The sequence below is a fragment of the Aedes aegypti genome, chromosome 1, assembly GCF_002204515.2.
Source record: "Aedes aegypti strain LVP_AGWG chromosome 1, AaegL5.0 Primary Assembly, whole genome shotgun sequence".
Taxonomy (NCBI): domain Eukaryota; kingdom Metazoa; phylum Arthropoda; class Insecta; order Diptera; family Culicidae; genus Aedes; species Aedes aegypti.
In genome coordinates, this window is record NC_035107.1 from 242,284,453 (window position 1) to 242,309,871 (window position 25,419).

At 37.6% G+C, this 25,419-nt stretch overlaps 2 protein-coding genes across 3 annotated transcripts in view; both read left to right on the forward strand.

The window, feature by feature from the left end:
* Positions 1-1,120: 1,120 nt before the first annotated feature.
* LOC5573469 (transcription factor cwo) overlaps positions 1,121-25,419 on the forward strand; it is a 180,821-nt gene continuing 156,522 nt past the window's right edge. The window contains exon 1 of the mRNA XM_021837354.1: positions 1,121-2,938. Within this exon, the coding sequence (XP_021693046.1) occupies positions 2,880-2,938 (59 nt within the window). The 5' untranslated portion in view covers positions 1,121-2,879. The remainder of the gene's footprint in view (positions 2,939-25,419) is intronic.
* LOC110674045 overlaps positions 11,955-25,419 on the forward strand; it is a 33,146-nt gene continuing 19,681 nt past the window's right edge. The window contains exons 1-4 of one of the 2 annotated variants that reach the window (XM_021837358.1): positions 11,955-12,521; positions 12,578-12,768; positions 16,312-16,459; positions 16,527-17,027. In XM_021837358.1, the coding sequence (XP_021693050.1) occupies positions 12,466-12,521; positions 12,578-12,768; positions 16,312-16,459; positions 16,527-16,809 (678 nt within the window). In that variant the 5' untranslated portion in view covers positions 11,955-12,465 and the 3' untranslated portion in view covers positions 16,810-17,027. Of the gene's footprint in view, positions 12,522-12,577; positions 12,769-16,311; positions 16,460-16,526; positions 17,028-25,419 lie in introns of those variants that run through there. The other variant, XM_021837359.1, reaches the window with a different exon arrangement.

Consider the following 25,419-nt stretch of genomic DNA (forward strand, 5'->3'; position numbering starts at 1 on the left):
CTTTTCTCATCCCTGCTCAGAACACCGCAACAGTATTGAGGCCACGTGCTCGATTGAGTATGACAGGAGCATACATTTAGGCGATTTTGCGGTCAAGCGATTTGAAAATTTATACATAGCTAGTTTTTCGCTTTGAAATTTTGTTGGAACGAGGCTAGCCACGTCGGGTACGCTAGTATGCTTATAGTATACTTAGCTTTAAGGTTGATTTGCTGCTGAAAAGAAAAATAATCAGAACTAATTTTTTAATGTCATACCAAAAGAAGCTCTCTGTGGAAAGTTACCTCAAACATTCGTTCAAGAATTTTGTTTATTTGTGTAACGGCACACTTAGCTTTAGTAAAAATAGCATTTTCTTTGCATGTAGTTATGTCATCCAAACTTTCGAAAGAATGAAAAAATCACGTGAAACCAATAAGATTAATCTTTTATTGCGTTGGTTAAATGAGAATAAATTAACTGTGCTGATTAATTTACATATTCAAACAAAGCATGGCATACTATGCTGCCATCCAAAAAATGACACTCTCGTGCATCGCAATGCTGACAACAAGCTTATACCCGCTTCGCACAAACGCATGCCCCGTGGAAATTCCTTCACGCTGCACACGCGATGGCCTGGCCATTATCAGCTTCGGTGTCTGCCGGCGCGATACGGACGACATACGGGGCATGTTGGCCAGTGTTTTTCCATTCCTAACTCACAGACACACAGTCAAAGAACCACCTACGCACCGGTTTGACCCGACGACGACCAGAACGAAACCTGCATCCATCATGTTATCAATGAACGACGAACGCGAGTTGAGTGGAGTAGCCTTCCATGCATGGATGCATTTCTCTCTTTCTCTCGGCGGTGCACTCGAGCGAAGCGCAGCAGGCGGCGACGGAGAGTGCATAGCCTTCTTGGATAGTGCTCTCTCTCTGTGCTCGCACTTCCTTGTATTTTCTCTCTCTCGCGATGTGTTGAATTGATGGTGTCTGGGTGGGTGTTTCTCTTCGGAGAAGCGCCATTCATGCTTCGGCGTTGGGAGCGCGCCACCCAAACAAGAGGAGCGAACCCCAACACCCAATCAGAAGGTAGCGCGCTGGTGTTGGTGACGGTATTTTAGCAATGACACTCGCGGGAGCCAATTTCTCTCGGTCAGTCAGTCAGAGTCAATCAAACGTTGCAGACACAACCCATAAGCTGAGGAGCTTCCTCTGATAGCTACTACCCAAACTTCACTGTACTCCGGTATTCTTGTCTGAGTCAATATCCGCCTGCTTCAGGAATCGATTACGGTTTCGTTTGTCGCACGACGAAGAGAATCGGCACAGCCAACTTGGATTGGTGATTAGTGATATCAGCTGAGATTTTGTGGATCGTCAGCATCTTTAGCAGCCCTTAATCAGTGCCAAGGAGCAACGAAACGGTTTCGTGAGTTTGTGATTCAGTGCTACCCCACAGTCAGCCGTGGGGGTTTATTTTTAGCCGAAAGAGCCGTGGCAAGTTGATTTCGCTTTTTCGGCATATTCGCTATTAATTCGCTAAAATTAGCGAATTACTCGATACTGTGAGAGCCTGGTCGGGTCGGGTGTGTGAGAGTGATTTCGACGTTGTTGTTGGCTTGAAGCAAATCGATACCAGATACCATCATCACCTATCCGTCCAATATACGGAGCCAAGAAGAGGTGCCAAGAAGAGATATACTGACCGCAACGTGTGAACAAGTGAGCACTACGGGAGCGTCTACGCCTGAATGACGCGTGAGTGACAACAGCAACAAAGTGTGCGGCTTGAAACTTCTGCAATCAATCGCCAGGCGACCGCCAGATCGTCGGTGAGTGCCGCCAACTGTGTCTCAGTGCTTTTTGTCCGGAAAACGTGATTTAGCCGTACGGCGGAATTCCACATGTATAAATTCTTCGTGAATTCGAGCGTGAAATACATAATAAAGTAGAGAGAAGGAAGAAGCGACTACAAGATCAAGTTCAAAGTGTTCGGGCCAAGTTACAAGTGTGAGCTTGATAGTCTAGTGTGTAGAGAAGAAGAATCAGAAAAATAGGTAAAAATAAACGCATACTGGGTACAGTGAGGGTCGATTCTACCACCGAATCCAACTATCATCCAACCGGTGCTTGTTTTTCGCTCGGAACGACCGAAATAACTAATTTCATGTGTAAATTCGCAAGCAAGAAGAACTCAATCCTAACCGACAATAAGAAACGCGTTCGACTATTCTTCCGCAAGCCACGTTACACGCACTACTGCTCCGTTTGGTACATCATAGAATCGGCAGCGGCTGCAGCGGAGGAAGAAACGGCCAACGGCGCGGATCGAAGGGCACGGATCAACTGAAGTTCTCCATTCTCCACGGAGAACTTAAACTCCAAGACTCTCAAAACCCCCCAAACAAAAGTATTCCAAACCTCCAAAACTTCTACGTATACTCCATTCCGCAAAGCTGCGAAGTTCTGCCGAATCCGACGCCACAGTCCAGTGAGTGTTTTGTGTTTGTGTGGAAGTCCCAGGACCGGTTCGCGTTCCGTCCGGGTGAAGAGCTTTTACATAACCCACCAAGTCACGCAGAGCAGTCGTAGTTGGCGTTGCGCCGCGGCAAGTGAGTGGATAACTTTTGCCAATCGTAGCAAGCTCCGTAGTTCGAGTCACATGTGTGGCAATGTGCCTGGTCGTCTGCGTTGAAGAAGAATAGCCTACTGTGTCGAACTGAAGAAAAATACCTGCGCGGCGGCAGTTTGTCGAGTGCGAAATTCGAGAACATCTCGTTCGGGGGTTCAATCGAGCGTGTCAGTAAATTTGCGGCGAGCAAAACAACAAGGACCTCAACCAGTGATTCGCCGACGGAAGTGTGTTTGAAGCGGCAAACAGCACCACCATGGAAGGCTATTGGGAGGCAGCCAACGGTCACGCACCGCATCCCGTCAAATATGAAAGGTGAGTCTTGACGTTTTATTCAAATTCACTGAATATTTATCGGTGTTGTGGTTCTTAATTAGTGATTCAACAAGCAGTTCAAATCTGCAGGGTTGATACCAGGTCTCTTTTTGGAGACTTAATCACTCGCTATTTCAATGATAATCGCTAGTTTTTTGGAAATCCGCTATTTCTAAAGGTCTTTGAAATCTCTGTATGAATCAAAGAAAAGTCGATTCTAAACGAGACCCCAAAATGTATGCTTTCACTTATCCACTATTCATGTCCCTGGCGGATAAATTGTTTTTGTTATGTTCTGATCCATAATATTGGTCCGTTTGATGCAAAATAATGATCATCCTCTCTCACTGACAGGCATTGCCGAATCCTTACTCTTTTGATTATAAACCACGATCAAAGCAAGCGAAGAACACCATACAATACACATACAGATGAGACGGATTTCTTCGCTTGCATGATCGGCAATATTTCGCAAGTTGTAACAAGCCAATGTGATCACATTGGTAACGAGCATGATAAATAACAGCAGAGAAAGAGACAAAGAGCATATTTACCATTAAAGGTAGGTGTTTTATTGACATGATCAACAAGGTTTAGAGATTGATAATGTGTTTTATCATGCACTGTTATCTTCGGCGCTGTAGCAGAAGATGATAAACATTCTCTCATGATGTGTTGCGGATCATGTTTGTTACAGAGAGCCACAATTGTAGGAAATTCAATTGAAATCGACCCCTTTTGGTAAATGATCGGGGATCACATTTGCTTCTTAAAAATTAACCTTAATTGAATCCTTATTATGTGGCAACTGTACTTCTTGAATTGCTCTACCTCTTGAAACTCCCTAAAAACATCTGGGATTCTTCCAAGAAGTTTGTGAAGATTCTACACATAACTGATAAACTGATGCGCCTTGAACTTTGGCATATAGAGTTTTAGTATTTAAATCTGATTTTCATACAAAACCTTCAACTTTGGCAATTTTCATCGATATCTAACTTGAGCATATTTGTAGTTCTCTGTCTTGTAAGGGACTTTCACTACTATTATTCTGAAAACAATTGTAGTTCATGTACTACTACAAGTAGTCTTTCCAGCGATTCATGCAGCGTTTGCTCAAGAACATCCCAAGTAACCAGATAACACTTTAATTTGCCCTCCGTGCTAATATGAGGCTATAATAGAGCTAACAAGCCCTATATTTGCCGAATAACAGCCATATAAGCCCCAAAAAGGCGAATTAGCGGGCTAGTGGTTACTTGGAATTTTTTTAACTCTCTTTTTTCAAAACATCTTTATAAAAATTCTATCAAGAGTGCTCCTAGAGATATTACAAACAGTTGCACAAGAAAATCATCGATTAATTTCAGGATTTTTGTTTTGTGTTTCTCTGGAACGTAACTTCGAAAAGGTAATTAAATTTAATTTAAATTTGATTTTAAGTGTTTTATATGGATTATAACATGGAATTACACCCGAAATTAAAGCAAACATTTTTCATACTGCTGGAATTTGCTAGGTACCGTTTTATACCGTTTGATGTTCTTCAAAAAGTTCATCCACTTTGTGAGTTATTACTGGAACTCGCCCAAGAATGCCTATAAGGAGTACCCCCCTTCCTAACTGCAAAGATTCTTTAGAGATCTTTTGCTAAAATTAACCGTAGGAACAAGTCTAGGAATTATTCGTGAATTTGTTCCAAGCTTGTTTTTAGCAATACCCCCAGAGTCCATGCAGTGGTTGCTCTTAATTATTCTCTCTTTTTTGCCAGGAAGTTTGAACTCCTCGAAAGGACTAGAATTCCTTCAAAGATTTATGAACACATTTCTCTAAAACGTCAACATCAAGTTTTATATGTATTCCTCTAGAATTTCACTATCATCATTATATTATCCTTTTTTAAATGATTTAGATATTTTCTTCATTAAAAATAGGTGCAAATTATTCCAGAACTACTTCCATGATTTTTTTTTCAAGACTTGTCTTTGAATTCGTCCCGGAACTGTTTTAAGAATATGTATGAAAAATACCCAAACATAAGCTTTGTCGAATAGAAATTTAAAAAAAAAAATGGTGGCGTCCTGTACGGACCATCTAAACTAATGTGTGGAAAAATTCCTGAAGGTTTTCCCAGAGAATTAGCAAAGGAAAAAAGCACAAGGATGTAATAAAAAAACTAAAGCAATTTATGGGAAATTACTCCTAGTAGTCTGATAGCAAATCTTTGGTAAAATTGACTTCACAATTCTTGTTGGATCATTGAACGTAACTCTTTAAGCACTCACCACATCAAGACAACGACGCCACCGTGAATGTAACAGCATAAGGCAATCTGACGTTTATTCACCTTTCTTTTTCCCGCACGCATATGAATTGTTTTCATACGGAAACCGTTTCCGTATGAAAACAACAAACAAAAAATCCCATTTGATCTTGTTGCTGGAAAGACAAGAGTGCGATAGCCTTATTGCTGTTCTGTCAAACACACAAAACTACGGTGGTGCTATCTATGCTTTTATTAGCGGCCGTTTTTGATTGTTTCAATGACCCATATCTGGAGAATTTTCTGCCCCAGAATACCCAGACCTTTGGACTCCATTTTCCCTTCTGAAATTCGGCTTGGGTCATTTGAAAACTGATCGACAAGTGTGGGGATCGTTTTTATCGATTTGCTGTCAAACGACAGAAACTTAACGTCAGATCGTTCGATCCCTGCCAGGAAGCATTGCTTCAAGCTTACTTGGGACAGTCATTAGCGATCGTAAAAAGTAGAGTTTTTTAAGTTCACCCTGATAGAAAGGTGCATAAAAAAGTCATTAATAAAACATATCCACAAGCATACAGGTAGGTGGCATCCATTTATTACTTAACGTTAAAAATGTAAATTTTTGACTCCTCCACTCTCCGTAACGCTTGGAAATTTTCGAGTCGTTACACTGGAGCCTACCACCTCCCCTCTTTCGAGGGTTACGTAACAGAAAAACTCGATTACTTTTTCAAATCGACGTAAGTAACTTTCATACGGTTTTGAGAAAACTAATGAGAAAGCTGAATCACAACCTGTCTTCTAAAACTGTTTTAAAATTAATCACCTTTTATATATTTTTTCTCCGTGTACATCGCTTAAATTTTGTTTACAATCAGCTTGCATTTCAAAACTAAGTAGTTGCTATTATTTCCCACAAAAATTTTACGACAAAATGATAAGCTGTTTAATTTAGTTACTCACGACGTTTTTGTACCAGTGTAAAATCGACTCAAGTAGTGTTTTGTTTTGATTCGTAGTTAAGTCACGTTGTTTATCCATTCAACGGAGCGGTGAAAGTACCAGTTAGGTTGCGAAGTTTGAAAGTCTTACTTAAGTCGTTTTGTAAATCCGGAAACGTTCTAAAAGTGAAAAATCGAGCTGGTTTAAAGCGGAACGTGTAGAATTTCATCTACGAAACACGTAAGATCGACTAAGTAAGTTTGTTTACTTTCCGGAGTTGAGACTGTTTGAATAAGTTTTCGAGAATAGGTCTTTTCATGGAACAAGTCCGTACTCCGTATATGCATTTGTTTACATCGGTGGATGACCAGTGCATACACGAGACTGTCATTTGCATAGAAAAAAAAGAGCTTCAGCTGATTCGAAGAGTCAGCTGATTGTAAACGTCTCGTGAATAGGCTTATCCTTATTAATTACTAACCATTCGATCATTTCGGATCGTGAACACAAGATAATTCGGGTGTGAATAGTGCCGGATTTGGACCTAGGCAAGCATCTAGAACATAGCTTCCCAAACTGTGGGTCACGACCCTCTGGGGGGTCGTAAGCTGTCCTTTGGTGGGTCGCGAAAAATCCAAGGTTTTTAAATGTCTCCGAATTAAACTACAGGGTACCCCCGTTGGTTTGACCACATTTAATCTGAACACTTTTTAATCTGTACCCCGCTAATTTGCACATCGTTCAGATTAAAAATGGTTCAAACGTCATTTAGCTCATGGAACGGAGTGAAGTGAGATGGAACGCTGTGGAACGGAACGCAGAATCAAAACAAAACAGTGAAAGAGGTAACCAGAAAAACGTTTCTAGGGTGACTAGATGTTCAAATTAAAAATGAACCCCGATGGTTTGCATGAGGTACCGTTCAAATTAACGGGGGTGTACGGTACGATCCAAATGAATAAGGGGAGTTTCCGCTTATTCTCGAAGTACAATTTTAGCAGATCTAATATTATTGATCAATAACGGCGCCGGCCAAGTCCTTACAGTCAGTTGGGATGGGGAAGGAATGTTAGGGTGTAATGATTGTTGCTTCTAGAGACCGAGAATACCTCTGCATCTCCACAATCACCACGGGAAAGGTGTTTATTAGTGAGGGCGGAAAAGATCTGGGAGTCACCGTTGGTCAGTGATGCGATCCATGGATAAGTAGGGGAAATACAACTTAAACTTAAAGCTAGTTTTGCATTTTGTCTCGAGAAGTTTTCGGTAGAAGATTTAAAATATACGTCAACATCCATAATTCAAAAGATGTTTTTAGTAATGTTAAAGAAAGAAAATATATGTACATTGAAATTATAAAAAACAGGCATAACAGCGACATTTGTAGTGACAAACCATACAAAGTTTATTTGAACATCACATAAAGTAATGTTGTCATGAAAATATGTGTCATTATATGCTTGAAACGAGCTCACCAGTTGGTAATCCATCCTCGTCTTAACACGGATATCTTTTCGCACTCACACAACGCGAACCGTAAAACTTCTCGGCGTTCCGAAAACGAACCGTCTTGCTTGGGCTCTCCGAAGCACTGCCCAGCAAACGCGCGAAACAAAAAACAATCTCCCGGCGTCCCGAAAACAAACCGTCTTGTTTAAGTTTTTCGAAACACTGCCCAGCAAACGCGCGGAAACGAAACACAACTCCCGGCGTCCCGAAAACGAACTTGCTTGGGCTCTCCGAAACACTCAGTAACAACCTGGAAGTCTCTCTATGCGTAAAAAACGATGACTTTACCATCTTTTCGAACTCTGTTTTTTCGGGTTTTCTCTTGCATTTTTTTTGTGTTTCGGGTCGGGTTCGTGTTTGAACAGCAAAATTTTTTCGGGTTGGCTTTTGAATTATTGTCTTGGGTTTGGGTCGGGTCCGGGTTCGGGTTTGTAAAGTGTGAAACCCGTCCATCTCTAATACCGTTTTGATTCATATTACGGACACTTAAGGCCCTAGTGAAGTACAACTCATCATAAAACATATGGAACCAATCATTCTGTATGATTCCTCCGCGTTATCTGGCTTTCAAAGCACTTAACAAAAATAATTTGAAATAAAAATCAATGTGTGGACTTTTCATGATTCTTATTCCGGACGCTTCATTATTTTCGCCTCGTATTCCGGACAGCTCAAGCTAATCATTAACAGAAAAGGCAAATCATCAATTGAACTCGTCAAACCGCTAAAAGGACGTCTAAGGCAGTTAGGCATTATACATTTTCATAGATATATACAGCCATTCCATGAAAAACCGATCTAGTGGGTCTCCGAATTCCGTGAAAATTTGCTATTTTGTTCCTTATCCGAAATAAGGATACACGTATTTTTGGATGTTTTTATTAGGGTGACCATTTCCGAAATAGAGTGACCAAAAAAATCGCGATTTTGCAAAATTTTTATTTTTAAAAAAATTATAACTTTTGAACCGTTTGACCGATTTTCAATCTTTTTAGACAAAATGAAGGCTAAAGATTTTGACTTTTCAGGAAAAATATAAAATTTCACAAAAATTGTGTTTTTTACATGAAAAAACTCAATAGTTTCCGTTTTTTCGTGTTTTGAAGGCCTCGGGATCAAAGGGGCTATCGCTGTTCTCATTTTTTCTTGAAAGTTCAGAAAATTTTTCGTACGCTGTAAAATATTCAGCGATGTATGTTTTTTAGTTTTTGAGATATATTATTTTGAAAATAAAAAATCAGTCATTTTTTATCGGCACACACTGTAGGTCTCAGCGCATTAGATTTGTAATGTTAAAAAAAAATATAACTTTTGAACAGCTTAACCGATTTCCAATCTTTTTGTATGGAATGAAAGCTTAAAACTGTTCAGACAAAATTGAAAAATCTGATAAAAATATGTTTAAACGTGAAAAAATATAAAAATTTCTAGTTTTTTTTTAGAAATTTTCATATATTTTAATGTGAAATTTTTTTTTTCAAAGTTTTCTATTTTTTTCTATTTTTTCTGAAAAGTTGAGACCTTAAGCTTTCATTCCATAAAAAAAGATTGGAAATCGGTTGAGCTGTTCAAAAGTTATGATTTTTTTTTAAACATTACAAATCTAATGCGCTGAGACCTACAGTGTGTGCCGATAAAAAATGACTGATTTTTTATTTTCAAAAAAATATATCTCAAAAACTAAAAAACATACATCGCTGAATATTTTACAGCATACGAAAAATTTTCTGAACTTTCAAGAAAAAATGAGAATAGCGATAGCCCCTTTGGTCCCGAGACCTTCAAAACACGAAAAAACGGAAACTATTGAGTTTTTTCATGTAAAAAAACACAATTTTTGTGAAATTTTATATTTTTCCTGAAAAGTCAAAATCTTTAGCCTTCATTTCGTCTAAAAAGATTGAAAATCGGTCAAACGGTTCAAAATTTATAATTGCTTTAAAAATAAAAAAATTGCAAAATCGCGATTTTTCTGGTCACCCTATTTCGGAAATGGTCACCCTAATAAAAAATCCAAAAATACGTGTATCCTTATTTCGGATAAGGAACAAAATAGCAAATTTGCACGGAATTCGGAGACCCACTAGATCGGTTTTTCATGGAATGGCTGTATATATAGAAATTGCTCACCAAGACGAGTCTCAAAAGTGAAATCTTTTGAACGGCAAAAGTTGAAACATTTCGTGTGAAATCTTTCCCATACAAAGTAGAGTGTCCGGAAATTAAAGCTATCCGTAATATGAATCAAAACAGTATTTACCAAAAACGAAATAAAGACCTTCATGTCCCTTAACAGTCACCCATAATTTTATGGTTATTGTGATAATAGAACAAACTGTGCTGGAAAAACTTTTCGACGAAATGTCAAACTTGGAAATCAAGTGCAGCACCATGCAGCAAGGGATGAAAAGTATTACTAGACGTCGTACCCATGCTCAGCCCGACTACAACGCCTTTATTTCGCCTTTGTCCACATTGTAAGAATTTAAGCTTGTTCCCGGGCTTCTTATTTTATTTATTCGGAAACAATTCAAATATGAACCTATTTATAGGTTTTTGGACTCCATTTTCCCTTTTTCTCGTTTAGCTTGGGTCATTTGACAGCTGATCGACAAGTTTGGGGATCAATTTTCTGTCAAACAACAGAAACTTAACGTCAGATCGTCCGATCCCTGCCAGGAAGCATTGCTTCAAGCTTACTAGAGTGCCTATAAAGAGTTTTTTAAAGAAAAAGAAGGTGCATAAAAAAGTCATTAATAAAACATATCCACAAGCATACAGTAAGGCAGCACCCATTTGTTACGTAACGTTAAAAATGTAATTTTTTAACTCCTCCCCTTCCGTAACGCTTGGAAATTATCGAAATTGTCGAGTCGTTACACTCGAGCCTGCCATTTCCCCTCCTTCGAGGGTTACGTAATAGAAAAACTCGATTACCTGAAGTAAGTAACTTTCATACGGATTTGAGAAAACTAATTAAGAAGAATCAAAACCAGTCTTCAAAAACTGTTTTAAAATTAAACATCTTTTATATATTTTTTCTTCGTGTACATCTCTCAAATTTTGTTTACAATCAGCTCGCGTTTAAAAACTAAGTAGGGTGTTTTATGTATTTTGGACAGAGCGTTACGCGTAAATAATTTGACCACTTCCATTTGGTTTGGCCGTTAATGGCCAAATTATATACGCGTAACGGTCTATCCAAATAACTTTGATCACCCTAGTTTCTATTATATCCCACAAAAATTTTACGACAAAATGGTAAGCCGTTTTATTCAGCTGCTTGCGACGTTTTTGTACCAGTGAAAAATCGACTCAAGCAGTGTTTTGTTTTGATTCGTGGTTAAGGTGAAGCGGCGTGTAACTCAAAGAATCATTAGAATCATCATTGATGTAACAGTAGTAGTGTCGCCTTTCCATGAATATTTTCAAAACAAACAAACAAAAAATATAACATTTGTGTTAAGCATATTTTTATGTAAACACATGGGAAATTTAGTAGATTGACGAGTATTCGAAATCAAAATCAACTGTTCAATCTTACATATCGAAAGAAAACATTACGATTTATTGAAGGGCAACGGAATTTCTCTGTTTTTCATTGGATTTATCGCATATTTTTGTTATGCATCGGTACGGTTTATGTTTGCAAGGGATGACGGTGTTGCCAGGTGATTGGTGACAGATTTTTCTAGCAATTGTTATATGCTTATTTTCGGAACATTTGCTGCATATTATTAAAACTTATCATTTTGCAAGTAGTTTTCCATCATAAGATCACAGATTCAATCAAATTTTAATGATTTTTGTGATCAATCCACATTAAATGCTATGATTTTACAGATAGCAACTCTGACATCACTGCGCTCAACGATCGCGATGATTGTGCACACACGATGACGCGTCCCGACGCATCCCGACGCATCGCACTGTGGAGCTTTCAATTATTTTGAGTGGTCCAAATTGATAAACACTTGGTATGATTTTATGCTTCGTAGAGATGGTTTCTGTAATTTGAGAGAATCGAAAAACAAACAACGTATGAGTTTCAAGTTTCTATGCTTTGCCCAACCTTTCCGCACTGAAAATTAATACAACAGAAAAAAAGTTGGATATTTTAGACTATAAACACAGGCATGCCTCAGTGTGCGGTGGCGGCGTCGATTCGCAACAAGTGAAAACCATCGCCATAATAGTTTTGAGTGATGTGGTTGATAAAACTTTATAAATATTGAAATCCCGGTGGAAATGTGTTCCTTTAAGGAAAGTGAATAAAAGATTTGTTTAGTGGAAGTGTAGTGAACGCAATATGGGATCCAAAACACAAATGCTTGCCGCTGAATTACAATGGATTATTGGCTTCGGCAAAAAATGCAACAGATGGCGTTAGTGAGCAGAAGTCTTGAGCATTTTAAATGTATGGAGAAATTTATTAAAATTAGATTTTATGCTCAACAAACGAATTATCATGGAAACTATTTGGTACAGGTTGTAGGTAATAATGTTGGCTAACTCCGGGACCAAATATTTTTCGCGGAAACTACGACATTTTTGAAATATTTGAAAATATATTGAAATCTCCATACATTTTCAATGACCGAAAACTCCTGGTTTGACTTTTCATGCTCTTGCATTTCTATATACATGGGATCCATTTCCTGATGAATATACATGGATTTTTGTTAGCTTAAGTGTCAGAACACGCGTTTGTTTGTTTTTATTTTTCGACTGGCTTAGCAACGTTTGTTTTTTTATTCTGAACACTAAGCTCCTCCGCAAAGCAGGTTTTTTTTCTCGACGTGCCTGAAAAATGCAAGCAACCGGATTGACCGGCAGTGAAGGCCCGCAGGACGGCGATTGGGAAAGGTTTGTATAATATATTATTCAGGGAGTGCGTTTTGTTAACAAAAAATGTATTACAGATGCCATCCGGAAGCCTCTTCGCCGCTGCAAGTAGAGGCGGTGTACGTGTCGGAATCAGATTGGTACCTGCCGGACCCGCCGGAGCCAGAGTGCGGAACTAGCAGAGGAAAAACTCCCATGGTTTTGGTGCAGAGGCTGCCATCCTCTGTAGTCCGGAGGTACATCAATGAGAGCAACGCGCATATATTCGGTAAGTTTTTCCGTTCTAATAAGGAATATGTACCTGAAAAGAAAAGTAATCGCCTACCGGTTTTTCGCAGCCCTGTAGGTGGTGTAGTGGCAAGCGTGATTGCCTCCCACCCCAGTCGGTCGGTTATTTATTCCCCCCCCGACGCCGTAGGGATTTTCAGGGAAAAAATCTATGATCATGTCTGCCTTCGGAAGGGAAGTGATGCCGTTGGTCCTGGCCCATGTCTTGTTGGGTTCAATATGTAGAGTTCCATGTGCCCCAGATTTGTGGTATGTGTGGAGGTCTCTGGACATACATATTAACTCTCAAACCCACAATGTCTCACTTTTCATTAAAAATCATAACTTGGCCAATTATTAACCGATTTTGGATCTTTTGGTCTCGAACAGATTTATTATGTTCCAGAAAAAAGGGGATTGCCAATTGGTTCCGGAGTTATTACGAATTCAAATGGGGTATATTCGTTCCGGAAGTGATGGTTCACGTAGATTTTTCAAGATACGCGGTAAGAAAATTATTCATGGTGTACTTTCTATAAGTAAATAGCTGTCAGAAGGTCGAATGATATTGGTTCTCATTAATTCTGGCCATTTCGGATACCCGGTCACCTGTACCCTGAGAGGACATTTTATGAAACTTACAGAATAGTACCGTGCGACGGCTTAAAATTTGTGATTTAAAAAAAAAATCGTTGTTTGAGAAGGACTTAAACCCGAGGGGCTTAAAATTCGTGTTTTTTTATCCTGAACACTATAGATATAATGCCAAGGTTCAATATGAGGTTCTGGCAACTTCCGGATACCCCGGAATTGGTTCCGGCAGGGCCTCAGTGAGACGCTTTTGTAATCCTACTAACTTATATCGTGCGACGCCTCAAAATTCGTGATTCTTTATCCTGAACATCATATATATATAAGGGGCCCAGATAGCCGTAGCGGTAAACGCGCAGCTATTCAGCAAGACCGAGCTGAGGGTCGTGAGTTCGAATCCCACCGGTCGAGGATCTTTTCGTAATGGAAATTTTCTCGACTTCCCAGGGCATAGAGTATCTTCGTACCTGCCACACGATATACGCATGCAAAAATGGTCATTGGCATAGTAAGCTCTCAGTGAACTGTGGAAGTGCTCATAAGCTAAGCTGAGAAGCAGGCTCTGTCCCAGTGGGGACGTAACGCCAGAAAGAAGAAGATCATATATATAATGCCAAGGACCAATATGAGGTTCTTATCACTTCCGGATACCCCGGAATCGGTTCCGGCAGGGCCTTAGTAGGACACTTTTGTACATCCTAATAACTCCTGAACATTATAGTACAGTGCGACGGCTTAAAATTCGTGATTTTTTATCCTGAACACCATAGATATAATGCCAAGGACCAATATGAGGTTCTGGCCACTTCCGGATACCCCGGAACCGGTTCCGGCAGGGACACTTATAATCCTACTAACTTACATCATGCGACGGCTCAAAGTTCGTGATTTTTTATAGATATAATGCTATGGACCAATATGAGGTTCTGGCCATTTCCGGAAACACTGGAATCGGTTCCGGCAGGGATCCAGTGGGACACTTTTGTAATCCTACTAACTTATATCGTGCGACGTCATTATACGTTTTGAATATGTCAGAAAAAAATTGAATAAAGGATTTTAGGATAAAAAATCACGAATTTTGAGCCGTCGCACGATATAAGTTAGTAGGATTACAAAAGTGTCCCACTGAGTCCCAGCCGGAACCTATTCCGGGGTTTTCGGATGTAACCAAAACCTCATATTGGTCCATGGCATTATATTTATGGTTCTTCTTCTTTCTGGCGTTACGTCCCAACTGGGACAGAGCCTGCTTCTCAGATTAGTGTTCTTATGAGCACTTCCACAGTTATAAACTGAGAGCTTTCTTTGCCGATTGACCATTTTTGCATGTGTATATCGTGTGGCAGATACGAAGATATTCTATGCCCTGGGAATCGAGAAAATTTCCTTTACGAAAAGATCCTCGACCAGCGGGATTCGAACCCACGACCTTCAGCATGGTCTTGCTGAATAGCTGCGCGTTTACCACTACGGCTATCTGGGCCCCACTATAGTTATTGTGTCCAGGATAGAAAAAAATCATGGATTACAAAAGTGTCCCAAAGTGGCCCTGCCAGAACCGACTACGGGGAATCCGAAAGTGGCCAGAACCTCCAATGGACCAAGGCATTATAGCTATGATGTTCAGGATAAAAAATCACGAATTTTGAGCCGTCGCACGATAGAAGTTAGAAGGATAACAAAAGTGTGAGATATGCATCGTCAAAGTTGGACTTTGATCTTTTTCTGGACCCTGTTCTAGTAAGCGTAAGTTGTCTCCCCCTTTATAGTAAGAGTTGAATAAAAGCATATGAGTGTGAATATGGGGGTTTTTAGAGCCAGTTCGCGAGCGCCGCAACCCCTTCTTGTATCGATGTTCTTCGATCAGGCTGAAATTTTCAGGGATTGTTCTTCTATATAAAAGAAGATGTTTTGCAATGTTTTAGATTTTAATATTAGGGGGAAGTGGGACAAAATGACCCCCAATGATTTCATGACACTTAACATGCGAAATCACAAAAACTGATATAACTATAGTAAAAGTGCACGGATTATGTTAAAATTTGGCATGATTACTCTACGTTATATAAACTTTAAGATTGGCATGGTATATGGATTTTGAAAGTACTTCAAATCGAAAAAAATGAGTTTTTCATAAAAAAAAATTAGTGATTTTCAAATCGATTTTTTTTTTTTGTCAACCGAACTAGGTCAAAAATCTAAATATGACGTTTTGTAGGGCAACTCATGGGCTTTCATTTGAGATGTAATCCAGATATGCCATTTCAAAAATACATAATTTTCGTGAGAAAATGCAACTTCCAACAATCTTTCTCTCTCTCTCTTTCACTTTTTAGTGAAAATTGCAAGCATCAAGGCCAGGAAAAATCAAAATTCTATTCAAGATATAAACTTACTATAGTTATATCAGTTTTTGTGATTTTGCATGTTAAGTGACATGAAATCATTGGGGGTCATTTTGTCCCACTTCCCCCTAATATAAAAATCTAAAACTTTGCAAAACATCTTCTTTTATATAGAAGAACAATCCCTGAAAATTTCAGCCTGATCGGACAATATCAATACAACTTCCCTTGGAAAGGGGGTTGCGGTTCTCGCGAACTGGCTCTTAATGAAACTATTAAAAAAAATTGATCACATTGGTAAAATGTGTAGGAATAGGAATTTCCAGAGAAAAATGAAAAAGGATAGGAATAAACATTAAAAAGATCAAAACTTATAAATTCGCGATTTAAAATAAATTATTGCCCAAAACGTGCACAGACCAATTTTAAATAGCAAAAACTGATATTTAGAGCGAAAATAAAAAAATTAAGTATTAGAGATAAAGTAAATATTGCTTTTTGCGCGATCGTTTAACCGCTAAAAATGCGTTTTTTCTTCTGGATAGTAAAATAGAAGGTAACTTCAAACTATTTTAATGAATTTCGTCTTTTTTATCTTATTTTAGCATCTACAGCTTTTGGTTCAGCTCCTGCGTCATATGATGAACAAACGATACAAACAGCAAACGGAAAGAAGACGTTGAAGCGATTACAAGAGGAGGCGACACAGCTGAAGTTACCTACAAAAGGAACAAAGGCCCAACTAGAAAAACGGTGAGCTATTCACTCAATTAAACAAAATGACCAATGTACAATAACTCGTTCTTTTTGTCTGTTGTAGATTAAAAATATACAGAGAAAATGATCTGAACCGAAGCCTTGTCGAAACTGCTATGACTGTCTTGCCTCTGGATGCTACAGAGTTTCGCGATGTGCCACCTTACTGGGCCTTGCGTGACATTTCGGTTGCTAATATCACCTGGCTGTCTGCAGTTGCCGTTTTCAACTACTTTCAAGATAGAAATGCTATGAATAGTTACAAAAACGGAAGAACGCTTTTAAAGGATTGCTTCCTAAAACATGTATCGTATGGACGGGTAATGATTTTAATGAAGCTTTACTAAGCTATATTTATTTGTAATTAGTAGAATTGATATTTACAGTAAATGTTGTTTAGTAGTAATATGGTATATGTAGATTTGGTGTTGTTAAGTTTGTAAACTGGTCGACAGACGCACTCTCGTCGACCACTATTTTAATGATTGATTCAAACATGTGATAGGTAGCCAATCGGTCATACAGAGCGCTCGCTTTATATTTGTCCGGGTTTGATAACTACACACTGCTGCCACTTGGTTTTGTATTGGCCAAACACAGTGATTTTAGCATTAGACGTACATGCTCTCGCATCGTTGATTTTTATTGGGATTTGTTCTAACTGTTACGTGAGACAAGTGGAATAGAGTAAAAAGTAGGTAACGCGAAAAATATTTGTATGGCGAAATGCATCTAACGAATGATTTCTCAAAATTGGAAACCATTTTCGAAAAAAAAACTTGGCATCGGTTGAGCATGGTAATGCTGGTTATCACTTCTACCGTAAGGACGCCATTTACCGCTCATTTAACTGCTTTTCAACATGTTAAATTCAGTCAAAAATCGGCTGTTCGATATTTTTCACAACTTTTTGCAATAGACGCAAGATAAACCATTTGTTTTTGTAAAAAAAAGATGAATTGTGAAAAATGTATGGTAGACATGTATGCAAATGATACAGATTTAGGGCGCCATTCATCGCTCATCCTGAGTATGAGGCCCTATATACAGCACTAGTGCAAATTAATTTACTTTCATTAGCTGATTGTATTATTTGTACTATACTGCCGTGAATCGCAATTCAGTCCCATCTGCATTTTCGTCAAAATTGAGTTGAGTTCAATTTTCAACATATCTTCCAATGCTCTTTCAGCTGCAGTAATAAGGTTATATCACAGACAAACAGACGTAACACTTAGAACAAATCTCGATCAAAATCATAGTCACGAGGACATGTACGCCCAATGCTAAAATCAGTGAGTTTGGCCGACAGGCCAACAGATGGCGGTAGTGTGTAAACGTCAAACACGAACAAAAACGATGCGAGCGCTGCGGGTGGCGGATTGGCCACCTACCATATTTTTGAATCGACCGTTAAAAAGGTGATCGATGGACAATGATGAGAGTGTGACGTCTGTTTGTCTGTGGTTATATGATTTGTTCGGAAAAATTAAGAACAAACAGCAGGTCTAATTGTCCCATAATGAAAAGTAACCGCATATTAGTCCCACTACAGATTTCCTCACTGTGTAAAATAAAAATGAGTCGTGTTTTGATCATCTTTATATTTTTCTCGTACGATATCTAGTGAAAAGCAAATTGTGAAACTTGTGTTTCCTTAAGATTTGAACATGTTCCAATCCTCTGGAATTGTTTGAATATTCGTATGGAAAACGAGTTTGGCAACTTTACAGCCCATTTTTACAGATGGGACTGACTTGCGATTCACGGCAGTATAGTACAACAACATATTAAATCGTGACAGCTAAGATTTTTCGATCTGCCATAATAAAATCATTGTTAAACTCATGTTTATCGCATAAAACAGCCTAAAATTATTTTTTATAAATAAATATAAAATTAATTAATATAAATTAATATAAAATCTCACGAATTTTATTCTGATACTTTCCACGTAGAAAATTCCATCATCGCCAGGGGCTTTCATATTTTTGAATTCGGTCATAATAGTTCACATTTCTTCCAAATCAGTCTATCATGAATTTTCGAAAAAACGTTCTCTTGATTGAGAATGTTTTCGAAATCGTGAGTAACTTAATTTTGTATTGGACTAGTATGTCCTAAATTGAAGTTGTGTGCGCTTTCAGGTGAATTTTATTGTCGCGTTTTTATAAATAAACAAATAAAAGTGATAATCATGATATTTTAGCCTATTGTATCAAAATAAGAAAAAAATAAATTTGTAAAACATCCACAGAACACGTCTAAGTTTTCAAGGTGAGTTTTGAAGTATGTCCAAAAGTGATTTTATATTATTAATGCTAATCTGGATTTCAAGTCAAATTTGGTAGGGTGATCATGGTAACTTGCTGAAAATAATGTTGTTTGAAACTAATATTCGTATTGTGTTGCGTATTAACAAACTTAACAAATCATTTTGTTTCTTTGCATGATATTTTATTAGATGTTTGTAATAATGGTGTAAATTGTTTTTGCTCTATGTTATTGCGTATTATTTGTTATGTGTTATATTACATTAGTTTGCTGTGTTAATTTAACGTTGGTTATGTTTTAACAATTATAGGTTTCTGAAAACGTTCTACAATTCAGAGGATATTGTGGAGCTACAATGAAGAAACAGGTGTTGTACAAGGTCCAATTTGAAATCTGCTGCCAAAATCAGAGAATTACAAAATCACGTTGTGAATGCGTAGCAGGTGCCGGTAACTCATCCGCCTGTAAGCATTGTGCTGCTCTGATGTGTTGCGTTGAAGATTTCGTGACAACTGGTAAGTATTATTTTTAGTTTGTTTATTTTCCATAAATTATGCCCAAAAACAATAGTTTTCAATAACTATTTCCTTGGATTACCTGGGATCTCTGGAAATATTGATTGCTTATTTTTATGTTTTAATGCCTTTTGTTGAAATTCCTTAAAATGGATGCCCAACGAAATTCCATAGAAATAAAAGCATACCCAGATAAATTACTTGATAGCACAATGCAATCTTAGAACAATATTTTAATTTGAAATTACTGGAGACGTTCGCCTCCTTGAGGTCAATAGGGTAAGGATGAGTAAGATGTGTCACCTAATGAAACGATCTCCATAACTTTCCAGGGCTGGTCTGCCCATGTTCGCAAGCATCACTGAAGTTTTCGTTATATGAACGACAAACAACACATATTTTAATAAAATAACAATCAACAAATGATTTGAAGTACCGTGAAGGCCCCATACTCTGCTCACTTTCAAACAGCTGTAATTGAATGAAAACAAAACACAATACTCTGAAATATTGGTATTGGGGGGACAGACCTGGTGTAGTGGTTAGAACACTCGCCTCTCACGCCGAGGACCTGGGATCGAATCCCATCCCCGACATAGTCACTTATGACGTAAAAAGTTATAGTGACGACTTCCTTCGGAAGGGAAGTACAGCCGTTGGTCCCGAGATGAACTAGCCTAGGGTTAAAAATCTCGTTAATAAAGTCAAACCAACCAACCAAATATTGGGATCAAATACTTATTGATCTTATGTATGCGGAAAAAATATAAAAGCTTCACTAAGTGATGACTTTTATTGCAAATTTTTAATTTTTCTCAAGGGTTTCCGTGTTCCTAACTCTGCGCACTCTTTTTTGCAATGCTCCTTATTCTGTGCATTTAGGTTCCTAGCTCTACGCACTTGATAAATTCTTTATAACAGTTTAGGTATTTTACTAAAAGCATTACTAGCATTTAAACTCTGAATTAATCTTCATTTGCTTGCTTTATACGGTTTTACGTCCCCAGTGGAGCGTGAAATGTCTCTAACATAGAACAGGGTGTCTACTCGTTGAGCGAAATGAAATTCCCTGATATTTCCAGGTTTTATAAAACTAATTCCAGGTTCAAGAAATACACTAATTTTATATGTCTAAAACAAATTAATGACAAATTTTAAAGTGTTTTCGATTTGATAGCTATTTATACACTTCTAAACATTATGTAAAGCATGCTGAAACTGTTCCAATATCCAATATTACAATATGAAGATTATAACAATACCAAAGCTAAGTTTTATTCAAAGGAATCGTATTTTCCAATGATGATGTTTTTTATTTCATTTGTAAGAGCTCTGTGAACTGAACGGAACTTTCAAGTGCATCAGTACTTTTATTTGATAATAGAATCACGGATTATCAAGCCCCTTGGTAATCGCGTTCGACCGTATAACATTCAACTGTGGTAATATGAATAAATTATAAATGTTTGCGTTTTGTTCGAAAAAGTTCTAAATTAATCAAGACTGTTATGAAATTTCGAATTTAAAGTTGTTCAAATTCCAGTTTACTTTTCGAAAAAAAATTTCTCTGAAATTAAATATTTTCCATAACTTTGAAAATTGTGCATGAAGTCTTTCACAATCGAATGAATTTCTTGAAAATATTAAATTTAGAAACCTTTCCAGGAAAAAAGATTAAAAAATAATTGAGAAGAGACCGAATAGAGACAAAACAGTAATCAAAATACGAAGCCTAACAGGAACCAGGACAAAATAGTTTAATCAAACCAGACATTTCTCTAAAAATATTTTTAAAACTTTTTTTTCTCAATTTTTTTTTCGCGACATTACGACGACATACCAGCGCATCTGGTATATGCCAGTAAAGGACAAACATTCATTGATGTATTACGACGACATTACGAGAGGGATGAATTGATATCTATATTTGAGATATTCACTCTCCAAAATTTTTCCTAAGGAATTCCTCCAAAAATTGGGTTTTGGATATCTCAAAATAGAACCAGGATTTTTCAAACAATATCACAAAAAATACCTCAAGGCTTTCATCAGAAATTCCTTTACATATTATTTCAGATAATTTAAAAAAAAAGCCCTTTCTAGAACATCCTCCAAGACTCCCGTTTAATACATTTTTACATACCGGTATTAAGGTACAGTACGATCTAAGTTTAAAATACGTTAAACTATTAAGGGATGTTTTTAAGTAAAATGAAAGACATCTGATTTGGTCAACAGCTAGACGTTGAAAGAGAACGAGTAGCTGCTCGCATCGTTTATTATCATTTCAAATACAATATACATTATTCACGCTGTCGTGGTGTATCGGTGTATGTTTAAGGGCGGCATACACCACATACATGTTGTAATATTCAACCAGAAACTTCTCCAGATGCCTCCAAGGATTTCTTAGGTTTTTCTACAAAATTGTTCTTTAGATTTTTTATAAGATTTTGAGTACAAGTTTCTCTGAGGATACCTTCAGCAATTACTCCAGAGATTGCTCCTAGGATTTCTTCGGAAATTCCTCTATTAATTCTAAGAGATTTCTCAAGAAAGTTTTCAAAACTTTTTTCTCAAGCATTTTTTTAGGAGTTTTCACAAAGTTAATTTGAATGTAATTTCCCAGAAAGCTGAGAAATTGTTGAGAAAATTCGTGACGTATTCCTGAAGCAAATTTACGGGTATCTTCTGTTACAGTTACTTATGTAATCTCTTAGGTCACCCTTGATCAAAGAGCATTTTCAGGAAGACTTACTCTTTAAGAACTTTTAGAAGATTTCCAAGATTATTGCTACAATAAAAAAAATCATAATATCTCGCAGGATATTGCGCAGGATCTCCTGGAACACAGGACGAAATTACTAGAAGATTGTGTAGGAATAATCATTCCTACAATCGAAGGATTTCATAGAAAAAAATTGCTGTGGTGTTAAATTGTGTGGAACCTTAAAAGAACTTGTCAATATTCCATGGGGATTTTTTTAGAAATTCATTGAAAAATGTTTGGATGAACTTCAGTAATCCATGGATGAAATGCTGGAGAAATTCCTAGAATTTTTTTTAAAGGAACTTAATAACGAAACACAGGTCGAATTGAGGGAATTATTTGAAATGTTCTTATATATTCACTCGAATAACCCCTCGAGGAGCTTTTGGATCTATTCTTTGGAATAACTGTAGATGAAATGGCGTTGAAATTCTTGTCCAGTTTTGTTGGGAGAAATTCTGTGGAAAATTTTGGATATCTCTTAGATTAACGACTGTAGAATTGGATAGTTAGTGAAAAAATATCTGGAGGAAGTACTTTATGGGACACCCTATAGAAGTGGTAACGTTGAAATGTTCAAGGATTTCCTGAAGCAAATTATGGAGGAACTCCTGTACTGCCCATAACTGCATAAACAGTCACATTCGACATTTTTGACAAATTAGAGTTAATGCCATGGAGAGTCATCAAATGATAAATACTTTCGATCAACTCACTGAAATCTGTGAGTTTGTTCTAGAAAGTTAAAAAAAAATAGCAAGTTGTTTTGTCACATTGGTGATTATAACCGCATAACAGCCACATTGAGATTATAGGTGAGCCTCGAAATGTAATAGCAATGAAATTTCTATCAGAATTATTTTCTGGCTATTCACCTAGTATGTGATATGAGTTGTACAAAATATCAGCCTCAAATAAGCACTTCTGAGTTCCTGGTAATTTTTAGAAATTTTGGTTTCCTCCCATGCTGCCATAAAATGCACACTTGGTATTCCATTTACTCAATGCCTACACGGGAAAAAATTCTGTAGTAAAAATAACTATTTTAGCTGACTACGCCCATTCTTAAAACTACCATGGAAATTCAGACCAATTTACTATGTTTACGGTACACCCAACCGCATTACTGGTACATTTGACAGAAATAATTTACAACAATCTGATTCCAACTACAGACATAGTAAAATCAAGCGCATTTCTGGTCTGCTGAAAATTGCCGGTGCGAGCGCTTAAGTTAACCCCCTAAAATGGTACTTTTTACCGCACAATTTTTTTGCGTGTACTTTTGTCGAATGTTACAAATTAGCAGTTATGGGCAGTGTAAGCATCCTATGCAAAAATTCTGAAGGAATTTCTTGAAAAATTCCTGATCAAATCTCTGGAGAAACCTCAAGGATATTTCCTTAGACTGTTTTCCTGATAAAATCTCTGGAGAAACCTCAAGGATATTTCCTGAGACTGTTCTCGAAAAATTTTGCAGAAATTGTGAAAGAAAGAAGAAATGTTGCATCTCAGTTATCAGCAAGCAAGATAAGGAAAAAAAGAGACTTTAGAGACTATTTTGGTTAAAATAGAGAGTTCAGACACCTTTTATCAAAAATAGAGATTTTTTAGAGACTTGCATAAAAATGGTATCTAAAAAGAAACCTGCTACCAGCCCTAGATATGTTAATCCTTTACCGAAGAAATTGAGATACATTAAAAACATCAATCATGTTTTGATAAGCTAATAAAATTTCATCCTCCTTCTGTCGGGTGTGAGATCACTGCGTCCATTTTTTTTAGAACTATTGTGATATACCCTTTTGCTTTTACAAAGACCCTCAGTGGCGGGAACGCCACCGGAATACTTTGCGCGGTGACTGAACTTTTGGCCATCTGCCATTGATGGGCAGAAGTCCTAAGTTGCAGCATTGTGAATCCCCCAATCTGGTACGATCAGCCTGATAAAGCCGACCACTTCCCTGGGAGATGCGTTCCAAATATCGACCGGCTCCAAAAAGGGCTTGCCAAATATTTTGGATCTTCGTTGTACAGGGTGATTACTAATTCCTGTCAGTAAAGTAAATGATCGTAGATAAAATATGTATGAATGAATTTTAATTTCCAGTACACATTCTGTTTTGTACACCTATGAAGTTTGTGTTGAAAAAGTAGAGATTCAATCTTTTTTCATTTACCTTAGTTTTTAGTCATATGTGTTGTTTTAAAGGCATAACACTTGGCACGCACGTTTTCCACAGATATGTATTTTTGACTAAACTCCGCTGTAAAATTTGCCTGTTTGAAACAGTATGTTTCCCCAATCTTTCAGACTAACTAGGGAATAGCATAATACTGATTATGACAAATTTTAGAGAAAAAAATATGTCTTTTTTGGTTAAAATATATGCTTCTGAATAACGTGCGTGTTAACTGTAATACTTCTGAAACAACGCATGTGGCTGGAAATTTAGGTAAAAAACTAAATATGTTATTTATGTATAGTGAAGACAAATGTTATAGATGTCCTAAACTAGATATGCACTGGTAATTCAAATTCATACAACCATCTTTTTTATATGATTTCTTATTTTACTGACAGGAAATAGTAATCACCCTGTATATGTACACTGCAGGAGCAGAGAAGGTGTTGTGAGGTTTCGCACGTTTCACTACAGAAACGGCAATTTGGGTTTTGGATGGCTCCGATCTTTTGTAAATGGTATCTGCTGGGGCAGTGTCCAGTTATAAGACCGGTGTAGGTGCTGAGGTCCCTTTTGTTGAGACCAATGAGTTTTTGTGTTTGTTTCGAATTAATTGTGACGAATCTTTTAGATTGATTCGCATTGGAAACTGTATTCCAATTGGATATAATTTGCCTGGACAACCAGCTGTTCAGTTCAATATTTAGTGAGCAGTTTGATATGCCAAAGAATGGCTCAGGACCAATGAATGTATTGGCCGATCCATTCCTGGCTAGCTCATCGGCAATTTCATTACCCTCTAGACCCGTATGCCCGGGGATCCAATATAGTTTAACTCGATTGCGGATGGCTAGGGTTTTTAGAGCAAGAGCACATTCCCACACTAATTTTGAGTTAAAAGTGTAAGCTTTCAGAGCATGAAGAGCTGCTTGGCTGTCGGAGAAAATACAGATTGTGGCATTTCTGTAATTCCTCTTTATGCTGAGCTGCACACATTCAATGATAGCATACACTTCAGCCTGAAAAACTGTAGGCCACTGTCCGAGAGGGACAGAGATTTTGGTTCTTGGTCCGTGCACTCCAGATCCAGAACGATTGTTCATTCTCGATCCATCAGTGTAGAATTTGATTGAACCTGGAGGAATACTCGGTCCACCTTCTTGCCACTCTTGGCGAGAAGGAATGAACACCGTATATGATATGTCATAATTC